Source organism: Bubalus bubalis, chromosome 21, assembly GCF_019923935.1.
Source record: "Bubalus bubalis isolate 160015118507 breed Murrah chromosome 21, NDDB_SH_1, whole genome shotgun sequence".
Lineage (NCBI taxonomy): Eukaryota > Metazoa > Chordata > Mammalia > Artiodactyla > Bovidae > Bubalus > Bubalus bubalis.
In genome coordinates, this window is record NC_059177.1 from 51,005,884 (window position 1) to 51,021,376 (window position 15,493).

At 39.8% G+C, this 15,493-nt stretch overlaps 1 protein-coding gene across 2 annotated transcripts in view; it reads left to right on the plus strand.

Moving 5' to 3' along the window:
* PRKAR2A (protein kinase cAMP-dependent type II regulatory subunit alpha) overlaps positions 1-15,493 on the plus strand; it is a 70,802-nt gene that overhangs the window by 16,503 nt on the left and 38,806 nt on the right. For both annotated transcript variants that reach the window (XM_006065144.4, XM_044933963.2), the window contains exon 2: positions 9,881-9,916. In XM_006065144.4, coding sequence (XP_006065206.1) covers positions 9,881-9,916 — 36 coding nt within the window. The remainder of the gene's footprint in view (positions 1-9,880; positions 9,917-15,493) is intronic.

Here is a 15,493-nt window from a genome sequence, read left to right on the forward strand (position 1 = left end):
ATAAAGTAGTTAATACTTTTAAAAAAGCTCATTCCATGTAAATTTTTTTTCTATCAAATGAAAAAGAAGTGAAGCTGGTCGTTAGGGATGAGAGTCTTCAAGAAAAAAGATTAAATGGAGCATGTCTGTAAAAAGGTCGAGCACATGTGCCCTGGTCCGGCTCCGATTTTGGTCAGCATGCCTAGCCTCAGCACTTCCTTCACTGTCCATCTCAGGGGCATCCAGGCCAGAGAGTGGGTGTCCTGTGCCTTCACTGCAGGCTTTCATTTCTTCACCACGTAGGCTTGGGAATCAACTCAATTAGATTTGAGTGTTCATGGAGGAGTGTTTGTTGACCTTATATAGAAATTCTGCTTAATAGGGTATTTGAACAAATTGAACAGGATAGATTGAGAGTACTAAGGTGCCTTTCTGCTTTCACATAATCATCAACTGCCCAATTTCATATAATTAAGAATTTTTTATCTAATTAAACCTTCTTTAGGGTTCCTCCTCCAAAGCTGTTTCCCTAAACATTTGTCTTCCAGAAGAGTATTTGGTGATGCAGGGAGAGAAGGAAATAGAAGCAGAGGTACATCACCATTATACTAAAAATGGCATGGGGGATCAAATTTGATTCTGTTGGGCTACAGTTTTATAAGCCAGATCTTAAACATTTCCCGTATCTCAGATTTTGCTCCGAGGTTCTAAGTAGCATGCACACTAATTTTGACCTTGAAGGAATGGAAAGAAATGGTAGCAGAGTGGAAGCTAATGAAACAGTTGAATAATGAATTATATTTTCTTGTCGGATGGTGGTTTTTGTCACACCTCCTCCTACTGGATATGTGATACATTTTTCAAAGCAAATGAAGATGTTCAGGATAAGCCATTATTTAATCAGTGAGAATGAATATGCCCCTGCAGATGTTTTCACAAATATTTAGATAAACATTTTAACTTTAGTGTTTCTAAAGAAAAATAAATGATCACAGTAACTTCTGCCTATTATCAGTAATTGTAACAGATAATCCTTTGAAGAACAAAGATTCAGGGCCAGCAAGAAAGCAGTTATTGTGAAGTCCAGACTGGCTTACTGATCATGGACGTGAGAACTGTTTTTCAGCATCAAGTCACAGAGGAGAGGAGAGAGGATTTTTTTTTTTAAGATGATAGTGAATAAAATCATTAGCTTTTCAGAAATAAGGATTTTTAGCAGTAATAAATAAAACTGTTTACATCAGTCATTAGAAATGCAAATTAAAACCATGATGACATACTACTTTATACCCACTGTTATAACAATAAAAAAATATTAACAAGTGTTGACCAGGATGTGGAAGAACTGGAACCCTCGCATCCTGCTAGTAGGAGTGGAAAATGGAAGTCTGGCAGTTGCTCAAAAACTTAAGTATGGAGTTACCATACAGCCCACCAGTTTCACTCCTAGATGTATACCCAAGAGAAATGAAAATGTGTAAAATGTGTATACATGAAGGTTCATAGTAATGTTATTCTTAATAGCCAAAAAGTGGAAAAAGCCCAGGTGTTCACCAGCTGATGAATGGATAGATGAATGTGGTATGTCCATACAATGAAACTGTCTGACAACAAAAAGAAATGAAGTACTAAAAGGTGCTATGAGAGGCCACATATTGTATTCTACTTACACAAAATGTCCAGAAAAGGCAAATCTATAGAGACAGTAAACTACTGGTTGCCTATGGCCAAGGGGATTGGGGGGAATGGGGAGGGAGTGCTGATGGATATAGGGTTTCTTTTTGAGGTGTTGAAAAAGATCTAAAATTGATTATAGTAATGGAGACACAATTCTTTGAATATACTAACAACCGTTGTATAGTATAAATGGTTAACTATGTGATATGTGAATTATATCTCAATAAGGCTATCACATTAAGAAAAATAAAGCTTTTTTTTTTTCTTCTTCCCATCTTATCTCTAGCTATTGCAATTCCAGGCCCCCCTGAGAGGTTAAGCTATGGCTAAGTACAGTTATGGTTACTTCTGTTTTTCTTTATATTGACTCAGTCTTTGTACTTAAAGTGAACTTAAGTGGGAAAAAAAAAAAGTTTTTAAAAGAACTGTTAATGCTGATCTTAGAAAAGTACTCAGTTTTGGACCAGGTTCATCAGTAAATTTTGATTAGTTGGTAAGTACTAATATTTGATAAACTGAATTAGTCTCATGTCAAGATTCCAAATGCAGATTTCTACCGGAGGCTTTAAACATCATTTGAAAAGACATTTTAGACATTTCAAGAAAGAAGGTGCATTCACACAGTTACACTGATGTGATTGTTAACCTGGTTACCCTGCTGGCATCCCCGGGCTGATTTTGGATGTTGTCCTTCCATGGCTGAGAGCATGGGCTATGAAGCTGAGTGCCTGCACTCAGTCTGGTTCCACCTTTGTTAGTAGAATGAGTTATTTAACTTTTCTTGCCTTAGATTCTTTATCTAAGTGTAATGTAAGTTTATGTACTTAATGACTTCATAAGTTTGATAGTACCTCATAAAGTTTGTATCAGAGTTAAGTGGCTTAATAACCATGAAGTGTTCAGGGCAGATCTTGGCACATAACTTTTTTTTTCTTGACCAAGATGCATGTGGGATCTTGGTTCCCTGACCAGGGATCAAATTGGGAGTGCAGAGTCTTAACCACTGGACTTCCAGGGAAGTCCCATCCTGGCACGTAAATGTTATATGTTTTTATTTATTTCATCTCCATAATTTCCAGCATTGTTTGTTATTTGGATCAGCAGAATTTCCTTTTGGCTTCTGTATTGACTAAGATTAGGTTTTTTGGATATATATCTGAAGAAAACAGAAACATTAATTTGGAAAGATACATACGCCTCTGTGTTCACAGCAGCATTCTTTACATTAGCCAAGATACAGAAGCAACCTAAGTGTCCATCAGCCAATGAATGTAGATAAAGATGTGGTGCAGAGACTTCTCTGGTGGTTGAGTGGTTAAGACTGCATTCTCTTGTGTAGGGGACACAGGTTCCATTTTTGGTTGGGGAACTAAGATCCCACATGAATCATGGACTAAAAAAAAAAAAACAGATGTGATGTATACATACACACACACATACCCAGTGGAATATTAGCCATAAAAATGAGTGAAATCTTGTCATTTGCAGTAGCATGGATGGACCTGGAAGGTATTATGCTCAGTGAAATAAGTCAGACTGAGAGGGAAATATGATATGTTTTAACTTATATGTGAAATCTAAAAAATAAAGCAAATGAATAAATATAACAAAACAGAAACAGACTCACAGATATAGAAAATTGGTGGTTACCAGTGGGGAGAGGGCTGAGGGAAGAAGGGCAAGATAGGGGAAGGGAATTAAGAGGTACAGACTACTAGGTATAAAGTAAATAAGATATGAGGATGTAATGTGTGGCACAAGGAATATAGCCAATGTTTTGCAGCAACTTTAAATGGATATAGTCTATAAAATTTATTGAATCATTTTGGTGTTATACAGTTGAAAGTGAAAGTCACTCAGTCGTGTCTGATTCTTTGCGAGTCCGTGGAATTCTCCAGGCCAGAATACTGGAGTGGGTAGCCTTTCCCTTCTCCAGGAGATCTTCCCAACCCAGGATCAAACCCAGGTCTCCCTCATTGCAGGTGGATTCTTTACCAGCTGAGCCACAAGGGAAGTCCATTATACAGCTGAAACTAATGTAATATTGTAAAGCAACTATATATACTTCAGTTTGAAAAAGATTAGGTTTGTCTGTAAGTGGCAAAAAATTGGCAGCCTGAAGTTCAGGACCAGTAGAACAGAGGGCTTCACGAGGTTAGGGATCCATGTCCTGCTACTTTGCAAGCCTTTTCCTTTTCTTTTCCAGAGCTGCAATACAAAGGGTAATTAAAACACATAGAATTCGTAGTGTAAGTGTGTTAAGGTAAAATAAATCTCAGGAGACATAGCCAAAAGAGTTGATGCAGTTGCCCCTGGGGAGCAGGAATTGCAGGTAGGGAGAGACGGATTAGAAGAGGGCTCTGTTTTATTGACGTTGTTTTCTTCGTTACAGGCTTATAGTATTAACTGGCTTTTAAATTTATGACATGTTAAAGTTTGATGACAAGATTTTTAGAAAATTAGGGTTATTTCATGTAATGATTGTCAAACTTTTTTTTTACTTAACAGTATATCTATCTTGAAGGTCTCCCTGGCACTTCATGTAGATCTGTAGCATCCTAAATTTTAATGTGTGCATAGAAGTTCATACTCTAGCTATACCAGTATATCCTTAACTTCTTTTTCTAGACAACTTTTATTTTCACTTTTTCTATTACCTAAAATACTATAGTGATTATAGTATTACATATAGTATTTTATATACATATATAAAACATATTCCTAAAAGTGGAATTATTGCTAGGTCAAAGGCAGTTCACAGTAAAAATTTTGACAGAAACTGCCAGATTTTCTTCCAAAATTTTGAGATCACTTTGATGACTGTGTGGGGAATAGATTGATGTAGAGCTAAATGGGCTGTGGGAAGACAGGTTTGGAGGCTGTTGCAATCATCCTGGCAAGAAATGATGCCCTTCAGGCTAGGGTGGATATGGAGAAAGGTAGACTGATTCAAGAAACAAAGTGGGTGGGAGAACAGATGGAATTATTAATGAAGCAGATGTGAGTAATGAAAGAAAGGAAGGAGTCAGGATGATTCAGGTGCACCCGTGACATCAATTAGAGTTGTCATGTGAGATGAAACTTGCTTGCCATGACCAGACTAGATGAATTCATAAATGCTTTGCCACTCTGACATTTTATAACTTGGGGATCCATGGCAGCACCCTTATTTATAGATTGACTGAAGCACATATTGAATACTTTTTCTTTTATAATTGTAGGTGTATAACTTCAGTTGATGTTGTTATGGAGCAAACATTGAGTTTATCACTAAACATTATAAATTTTAATCTTCTGTAGATCATTAGACTCCTTTTATTTTCCTTCTGTCTGCAGCGACACATCTGACCAGTGCCCTACCTCCTTCCACCAGCTGCAGTCAAGAGTGATCTTTATAAAATCCAGTCTGTGATGACTCCCTTTGCTCCAGTTTCTTCATATTGAACAGAAATGCTGTATCCACAGCTGATCCACTCACAGGGATCATTTCCAAGTGGTTTTCTCCAACTCCACCTTGTCTGGGGGTGGCTGAGCCCCCATCCTCTTTCTGTTGGTCTCACAGGTGTTCAAGACTGGGGGGAAGTAGAGAGCCCTCAGGTGGGGAATCAGTGGAGCAAAGGGACGGCTATTCTCTACTAGAAGACTTTCCTGCCACTCCCTAGTATTGGAATAGGGAATCCTTTCTTCTTCTCTCAACTGGTACTTCTCTCATTAAGCCTTGGTCACTCTGCTCCATATATTCCCTTCTGGTTTTGCAGTCATATCCAAGGGAATCTTTATCAGGTTAAATCTTTGTTCCTGCTCTTCTCCCCCAGCTGAACAAAAAAGAAAAGACATAGAAATAACTATAGTTCATTACTTCTGAACATGGCTCTGCCACAGATTGGCTTCCAAAATGACCCTTGCTCACCTCTTCTCCCACATCTCTGTTCCTTTCCCACACTGCTCATGCCGTATCATATGTCTTTCATTTCCCCAAATCCTCAGTTCACTCAGCTTCCATCCCAGCCATGCCTAGACCTGACTACAGACCCAGACCCTCCTGGGCCTTCTGTAGGCACTCTTCGTATGTGCTCACAGAGCACTCTGTACTTGCCTTTGTTGTAGTATCAGTAGATATCACATCATTATGATGATAATTATTGGTCATTTTTAGATAGCTCCTAAGATCTTTGTTGGGCCTCCCTTGTGCTCAGCTGGTAAAGAATCCGCCTGCAATGCAGGAGACCTGGGTTCGATCCCTGGGTTGGGAAGATACCCTGGAGAAGGGAAAGGCTACCCACTCCAGTGTTCTGGCCTGGAGAGTTCCATGGACTGTATAGTCCGTGGGATTGAAAAGAGTCGGACATGATTGAGCAACTTTCACTTTCAAGATCTTTGTGGGCAGGGGCCATATCTGAATCACTTTTATTCATATTTCCCCACTAGATCGCACAGTGCCTGTCATAGAAGGGCTCAGTAATTATTTGTTGAATGAATGAATATGTATTTGGCACCAACCAATATTGAATGATTTTTATTTAGCTCAAGGATAGAGGAAATAATCAATACAGAAGAATAATATAGAGGAAAATTGTGATTTTGGAAGAGGCTACTTTAATAATAGTTGGAAGCCAGGTTGCAAAAGCCTCAAAAAAAAAAAAAAAAGTGGTCAGCTCACAAAACAGCTCATTTGAGAAGTTTGATGTTGGAGGGAAGTCTTTATGTGCATGATATAGCTAGAGGCCCAGCAGGGTCTGCTAGGAGTTCTCTCTGGGCAGCTTGTGGGAAGATGGATATCAGATGTTGGACAGACTAGAGAAATAGCTCAATAGGATGGACTTCATTATCGTCATATAGTCACAGGTACTGGCAGAAACTACCATACCAGGGTAAACATACTGTTGGAGTTTTTGCTCTAAACTTCAGTGACCATGTACCTTGTTCAACCAGCACAAGATTCTAGGAAGAAAAAGTGAAGAAAGGATAGCAGCATTCTTTCCCTCTTCTGACCCTCAGAGAAAGCAGAATTAATTTGTGTGTGAACTCATGGAAGATACTTTATCTTTTCTCTTTTCCTTCTCTTTTCTCTTTTTTCTTAATTGTGAACCCAAAGTGAGTCCTACAGTTTACTGATTGGGTCTCTAATTGGGTTGTGCTCAGTTGCTTCAGTCATGTCCGACTCTTTGCGACCCCACTGACCGTAGCCTGCCAGGCTCCCCTGTCCATGGGATTTTCCTGGCAAGAACACTGGAGTGGGTTGCCATTTCCTTCTCCAGGGGATCTTCATAACTCAGGGATCAAACCTGAGTCTCCTGTGTCTCCTGCACAGCAGATGGATTCTTTACCACTGAGCCATTACCCAGCACTTTTTCTTGGGCTTCTCTTGCTTCGCTGAGTGGTCCTCCCCTGACACCCTACTTCTCCCTCATCTGTTTCCAGGCACCCTGGGATATTTATCCAATCCAAAAACCTTGCCTTTGGGGCTTTCCTCAAGCTTTGCCCAGAGATGCACTTTCACCCCCTGGCCTATGAGGGCCCAGCACAATGTCACCCTTGGTGGCAGCCCTTCCTGGCAGTCTCCATGTTGTGATTAACCGTGCTAAAGGGCCTGCTCTGACAGCTGCTCTGTATTCCACTTTTGAGATTTGCTATGCTGTGCTATGTTATACTAGGCTGAGATCCCCCAGACACAAGGCCCTTGTTAATGTCCTGCTTCTGTTCTCTGCCTCTGTACACAGCTGGTGCTGCTAACATCCTACCAGTCTGGCTTTGAGTGTGCCTGTTTGCCTTCCCAGGAGTCACAGAATCTTTCATCCTGAGCTCTAGCATTAGTCGCTAGTCGTATCCGACTCTTTGGGACCCCACGGACTGTAGCCTGCCAGGGTCCTCTCTCCGTGGGATTCTCCAGGCAAGAATACTGAAGTGGGTTGCCATGCCCTTCTCCAGAGGATCTTCCCAACCCAGGGATTGAACCCAGGTCTCCTGCATTACACGTAGATTCTTTACCGTCTGAGCTACCTAATCGTGCTTGGGTTTTGTTCTCCAGGCTTTTGTGCCATTTCCTGCTATGGGAAAATTCTATTATCTTGTCTGTCATATTTTAATTTAAGAGAGACTTTGGGACATGTTTTCAAATTCTCCAGATGTTCTTAATATTTGCCACATAAAATATTCTACATGCTCAAAAAACCATGTTTTAATTTTCAGAGTATGTCTGTGTTTAGGAGTTCATTTAATCAGTAATAATGATTTTTAGTTTCCATTGAGACTGCATTTGTTAATATTTTTGAGGCACATGTTTTCAGATCAGATAACCTAAATTTTAAGTTTTCCTACTCCCTGTCAGTGTTTGTTTATGATAGAAAGGAGAGCATTTTAGGCATTGTTTTCTGCTGGAAGATTTTCTCAGATTTACACTGGTTGAATACTTGGATTCACATAAAGTCTGATCTGCTGTGTTTGAGCTCTCTAAGCAGTGGTGAAATTAGAATGGGTGGTCTCTGACTGCTGTGGTTATTGACTGCATCCTCTGTGTGCCTTGGCGTTATCTTCTTCCAACTGCAGCTGTTTCCTCTGACCCTATAAAAGTTTTTAAGACATGTACTAATTTAAAATGAAATAACACATAGATTTATCAGGCAGCATGTCTGTGCCCCTTTTGTTTACCTTTTCATCCACACAGTGATCCATTCGAGCTAAATGCCTTAAGTCTCTTGTTTTTAATTACATTTTACACTGCAAGTCAACTTTTTTTTTTTTTTTTTAACACTTTTGAACTCTTTCAGTTAGTGGGAATGCTTTAGGAATTTTAAAAAATAATTTTGTCTTTTTTTGCATGATAGATGGAAATAGTGATTTTAAGTTCACATTTAAAAATTTGGATTCCTTCTTTATGTCTTTGTTTTAAACATACAGTTCTTATTTTATGATAAGTCTATAATTTTTCTGTCTAGCCCTTTGAGGTATCCCCTGATAGCACCCATGCTAAATTGTATCACTATGTGGTTTATAATTTCAGATTGTATACTAATATTTGGTGGGGTTTTAATTATGGAAACCCCATGAGGCCTGGATTGAGGGCTTATGCTGGTGTATTTTCATCTGTTTACCTGAGTGATGAGACGTGTATTTTCAAATGATCAAAGTCAACTCTCCCGCATCTCTCTCAAGCTTCATAAAATCAGGGATCTTCATTTTGTTCACTAATGTTTTCTAAATTGTCTACTACACTGCATGGCATGTGCTAGGTACTCTGCTTATACTTTTAATCCACTCTTTTATTGAGGAAGTAGTGACAAATTATTGTAGGTACTTTCAGGAACCACTGGGATTTTCTTTCGATTTTTGCCTATTTGTTCCAGTAACATACCTTTGACCCTGTGCTATGCAAAATGATAATTCTAATCCTAGTAAGGTGAGCATTTCCCTCCTTCCTGGGTCTGTATTTGTTTCAGAAACTTTGCATTAGAGTTTGGCTCTCAGAGCCATCTTCAATTTCTTTTTCAGTAACCCTCAAAGTTCTGTTTTTTGGAGATTAATAAGGCATATTCTGTATGTTTGTTAAAATTAGATTAATCTTCAACTATAGAAAAACCCAGCTTGTTCAAATAATATAGTTCAGTAGTAAGAATTCAGATAACCATCAAACACAAGGAATGATGCAGGTGAGAAGCAGGAAAAATTAGCAAAAAGAAAAAAATTTTTTTAACTTAAAGACATGTGATACATTTTTCTAATTAATACACTGACCATGGGTAGAGAAAACCCATCCATTTTGAAGGAGAGTATAACTTAATGGTTCATTTTTTTATTTTAGTGTAATACTCATTAAATTATTTTAAAAGGAAATGTAAATACTATTAGTTAGCAGGTCTTGTAATTATTTTTAAAAGAAGAAAATTTAAATGTTTGATATCGTGACATTACCAGTAAATTTAGTAGACTTCTTACTTATCTGGTGTGATACAAATTAGATAGAACTTGAATGTGAGTAGAAATAAAATTGCCACTCATGTTAAAGTTATAAAGAGTTTGTTTTCAAAGACATATATATATTCTTTAGGTTGTCTTTATGTGATCATGTTGAACCACTGTCTGTGGTTGATGATGAAAGAATATGAATTGATCCACCACTTGGTATTGAGTTTCCTGGTTCTCCTATGAAAGATCTTTACAAAAAGGGGAAATAAAGATGGGTCGTGTGACATAATGATGACTAAACATTATTTTTTTTGTTCTGCAGTTCCAATTCCTGGCAGATTTGATCGGCGAGTGTCAGGTATGTATTCTTTTTCATAACATACTACTAAAATGCTATTTTAAGATGGGATTATCTTAAATAAAAATCAGTTCATCTTTTTAATAAGGTAAGTTGATAGCATTATAGAACATTATCAGAATTACCTGTGATGCCTTTGTTCTGTTTCATTTTATTTTAAATATATATGTGCTTATTTTTAGATTACTAAAGTAAGTTTGTCTCATTTATGTCATTGATATTTTTCCATGTTCATAATTATGGCTTCTAAAAACAACTTTTCACATTACTATTTTTGGCATTCTAGATTATGCTTGCCGTTAATTTTTTTTTTAAGGTTTATTTATTTTTATTTTTTGGCTGTGGTGGGTCTTCGTTGCTGCACGTGGGCTTTCTCTAGTTGAGGCGAGGGGGCTGCTCTGTGTTGTGGTGCGTGGGCGTCTCACTGTGGTGGCTTCTCTTGTGAGGCAGGGGCTCTAGGGTGCCAGGCCTTCAGTAGTGGCAGTTTGCAGGCTCTGGAGCCTGGGCTCGATGGTTGTGGAGCATAGGCTTGGCACGTGCAAGCTTCCCAGAGCAGGGGTTGAATCCATGTCTCCTGCATTGGCGGGCAAACTCTTAACCACTGAACCACCAGGGAAGTCAGCCTAAACTTCTTGCTCATGTTGTTGAGCCCCTTAAATTACTTCCTCAGTTGTAGCTCTGGGAGTAGCAGTCTCTGGTCAGAGACTGAGCATTGCCTTGGCTGCTTCTTTGTACTACTTTCAAGAGACAGTAGAAAATAGGCTACAGGGAGAAAGATGCCCTGCCAAGACCTGTTCTTCACCTCCATCTCACTAATATAGGCGGTGCTGACTCCTTTCATTTATTTTTTAAATATATTTTTATATTCTTGACTTACAAATGTACTCCTTTAATTTAGAAGTAAAATAGTGCCTCGGATTGTTTTATCTGGCATTCCTTTGATTATTAACAAAAAATGAATATTTTCCAAATACAGGAAGTCTATTTTTATTTTTTTATATGCAACTAGTTTAATAATACATTTCCCATTTAACTGGTGTGGTCTAGATAATTTAATTTTGCTCTTTTTTATTGACTCAAAAATTTTGATCTGTGACTGGTACCTTGAATACTTCCTGGCACACAGCAAGTACTCAGTAAATATGTATTGACTATATACATCTGGGGTCGCAAAGAGTCGGACACGACTGAGCGACTTATCTGATCTGATCTGATCTGATATACATCTCTCTTTATTTCATGATTGTTCTTAAGCTGAGAAGGGCCCCATTTTTTCACAGAGCTGATAAATATGTTTTCTGAAAGTTTTTCTTATAATTAAAATGCTAAGCTTCTGAATATATCTAGTTTATTTGGTCGTATAGCTGGGATGTTAATGTGTTTCAAAATTGCTATGCGAGCTATATGTGTCCCATCATTCTTTCATATCCCCTTGTTCTGGAAAGTTTCTTGGTTTTAAATTGTCATGTGACCTAATATCTAGTAAAGCTCCAAATCCCTTTTCTACTTCTTAATCCTTTTCTTTGAGAGAATCTGCTCATTTATGTTTTCAGAAAGTTTTTGCTAAGACTGTACACCAAAGTCTGTTGAAAGGAGATGGAAGAATGTGTTGTTTACTATAAAAAGTCATTTACGGAAATAGGAATTCCCTTGTGGTCCAGTGGTTAGGACTGAGCTTTCACTTCAGGGGGCACGGGTTTGATCCCTGGTTGGGGGTGAAAAGGGACTAAGATCCTTTATGCCTCGAGGTGCAGCTAAAAAAGAAAAAAAAGTCATTTATGGAGAGGAAATAGAGTAGGAATTAAGGCTAGTATGAGACTTATGAGCTGCCATCTCCCATTTCTGTTCTTCCCTGCACCTCGTTTTACCCAAAGTTTAGTAATAATAGCTGTTGACATCTGTGGGACAGGCCTAGGAAGTGGAGAGTGCAGTGACACCTCCTCCAGAGGTCACAGAGGGTCACAGATGAATTGCTGCGTAGGCTCTTTGTCAGTGTGGTTCAGTCCTTGAACTCTGCAGAACGCAGACAAGTGCTTGGTATTATCCCTTACCCTTAACTCTTACAGTCTTACTGCAAAGTTAAAACTTGTTAATATCACTCAAATGTTAAATGAAAATAAAGAATTCTTAACAGAACCAAAAATGATTATGCAGCAGAGAAAATAGCTTGTTAGCAAGAGCTAATGGTTTTTTGAGTGCCGGCTTCGTACTCAGTACACATTTTTAAGGTCTTGCTAAATGCCTGCCTTGTGTTGTTGAATATAATGCTTACACTAACACTATGAGTTACATGCTCTGATTACCCCATTATTCAGGTGGGGAAACTGGGGCAAAGCAGAGCTTACATAACTTGAAGCAGTCAAGGTGATAAAATGCCCAAAGATAGCTTAAAGCCTAAGTAGTAACCTTCCCATCCCTAAGTACCCATTCTTGTACCCTCTAGAACTCTTGCTCAGTCTTCAGCTAAATCCCGTAAATTTCTTAGCCCACACTCTGAGTTTGGTCTTCATCTTCGTAATCTAGCTAAAGCGTGGCTTGCCCTCAAGGTCACGTCTCTTTCCCTTTCCTTGTAACACTCATGGCAGATGTGAGTGTCTCTGTTTTTCCTCATTGCTTCTAGACCTTTCTCTCTCTCCTCCCTAAAGCCCTCAGCCTCAAACCTCACATTATATTCTCCCAGCCACAGCCCCTCCTTGTTGTCGTCCTCTAATAACTCCCAGGTTCCTTCTCATTTCCACATAAATAATCCTTTCAGCGTCTGGTCCTTCCATTCCTTGACCTCTTCTCCTCCGGGGTTGTGGTCTTCCACCTACTTCAACCACTCACTGCTGTGGTTGTACTGTGGTAGGACCAGCATCACTGCTCTCCGTATTCTCAGTCAGTGGTCCAGGCCTCCCAGCACTGCCCGCTGCCTTCTCACAGCTCCTTTGCTGTCCTCCCCCAGCTCTCACAGCTCATTGATCCTGTCTCCTTTTCATTCTTTCTCAATTCCTCTTTACTAACCTTAAATTTCTTGATCAGTGATTATAACCACTTCCCTCAGTTCTCTTTTCCTTTTATATTTGCTTGGCTAAGCCACACTCTGGTTAAACCCCTTCCCCACATATTCTGTGTCTGCACCGCATCTGTATTTGGTGGAGGGAAAACACACAGCCCTGCTGACTGATCTTGCCCTCAGTTCATGATCATTAACGTCTGGTACGCTCTTGATGACCACAAGTATATTGTTTCTATACTTCTTTCACTCTCTTGTTCTCCTAGATGAGTCTTTCATACCTTCTTTCTCCCCAAACCTACAACACCTCCTCCCGCTCCTATTCCTAGCAGATAATCTTCTCAAATTAACTAAAGAAACAGAAATAATGGAAGAGAATTTCCATAGACTCCCACATCTGTCCTTCCCCACCTGCCTGTGAGTCCAGTTGTCCACCTGTACACTAGATCTCAACCCTTCATCCTTGCAGCAGTTACCTCTTCTTTATCCTGCATAATCTTCATCCTTCAGCTGGTTTTTCTCAGCAGCATATCATTGGCACTCCCTTCTTAAAATAAAACGTTTACAAATCACTCTTCCCTCTCCAGCTGCCACTCTTTCTCTCTGCCTATCTTTATAGCAAAACCTCTTGAAAGAGTGGTCCATACATGCTTCCCGTTTCTCTTCTGTTCTCTCTTGAGCCCGTTCTAGTCAGACTTTTGTTCCCATATCTCACCAAAGCTACCTTTGTGGACTGCTCATTCACATTCTTCAGACCCTCATGTGAAGGATACCTTCTCAGGCCTTAAGTATGGCCTAAAATCCTCGCCCCTCCCCAGCACACAAACACAGCCTATCTCCCTACTTTATTTTCTCCTTAGTGCCCTTCCTTTTTTAATTTACTTATCCCATTTACCATCTAGTTCACTATGCAAGGGTATAAACGCCAGTCAAGCAGGGAATTTCATCTGTTTTGTTCACTGGTGTATAGTTAACATTTGGAACAGTGTCAGTAAATATGGCCAGATCAGGAAGGATCATGAATCAGGAAGAGAAATTATTGTAGGCAGAAAAAAAATCAAGAAGTGCTTCTTGGAAGGAGGAAATTGCACTGGAAGTTGAAAAATATGGTTACTGTTGGGCTAGTACCAAGAAGGATGCATTCTAGGTAGAAGAATGTCTTAAAACTTGAAGGAGGATAAACGGGACCCAGCTGCTCTGGCCATAGGAGAGGAGATAAAATTGGAGGAACTTCTCTGGTGGGCCAGTGGTTAAGACTCTGCTTCCACTGCAGAGAGCATGGGTTCAATCCCTGGTCAGGGAAGATCTGCATGTGCCATGCTACTGCTACTGCTACTGCTAAGTCACTTCAGTCGTGTCCGACTCTGTGTGATCCCATAGATGGCAGCCCACCAGGCTCCCCTGTCCCTGGGATTCTCCAGGCAAGAACACTGGAGTGGGTTGCCATTATCCTTCTCCAATGCAGGAAAGTGAAAAGTCAAAGTGAAGTCGCTCAGTCGTGTCCGACTCTTAGCGACCCCATGGACTACAGCCTACCAGGCTCCTCCATCCATGGGATTTTCCAGGCAAGAGTACTGGAGTGGGGTGCCATTGCCTTCTCCGGCATGTGCCATGAGGTACAGCCAAAGGAAAAAAAATTTTTAATAAAATAAATTGGAAAGAGAGTTAGGGAATGGGCTCCTGATATGATCCAAGGATCTCAGCTAAACTATTTGTGTGAATACATGTGCTTTGTCAGACACTGCAGAAGAGAATTCAATGACTCAGGATGTCTGACTGAATAATAACCTGGAAGGTAAAGCAGCAGAGGAGAGCTAGCAGTTCTTGAGCCAGGCCTTGTATTTAAATGTCTCCTCCTATTATTAACCCTTTAACAAGGTTCTAGTATTGTTACACCCTTATACCGTTGAAGAGACCAAGGACTGGGGACGTAGAGAAATAGTGAATGTGGAATAATGGATCCACTCCCAGACTGTAGTGTGTGTAGCTTCCGAGATGAGGCCTTCCCCTCTTTGATGCCTCCTCTCTCCTGCAAAGTACTGGAATTGAAAACCTGCAGCTTCCAAGTCCTACATTCTAGCAGAACAGCCCCTCTACATCAAGTGATGAATACATCAATTGAAGACAGTCCATAAATTCTTTAAAGGCAGATTTCTTGAATTCATCCTAGATTAGCACTGACTGTCCTTGAGTTTGAAACGTTAGTTTGATTCTGTTAATTTAAAAACTTAAAGGAAAACCAAAAACCCTTCTCCTCCTGCCCCCAATCCCTCCCAGCATCAGAGTCTTTTCCAATGAGTCAACTCTTCGCATGAGGTGGCCAAAGTACTGGAGTTTCAGCTTTAGCATCATTCCTTCCAAAGAAATCCCAGGGCTGATCTCCTTCAGAATGGACTGGTTGGATCTCCTTGCAGTCCAAGGGACTCTCAAGAGTCTTCTCCAGCACCACAGTTCAGAAGCATCAATTCTTCAGTGCTCAGCCTTCTTCACAGTCCAACTCTCACATCCATACATGACCACAGGAAAAACCATAGCCTTGACTAGACAGACCTTTGTTGGCAAAGTAATGTCTCCGCTATTAC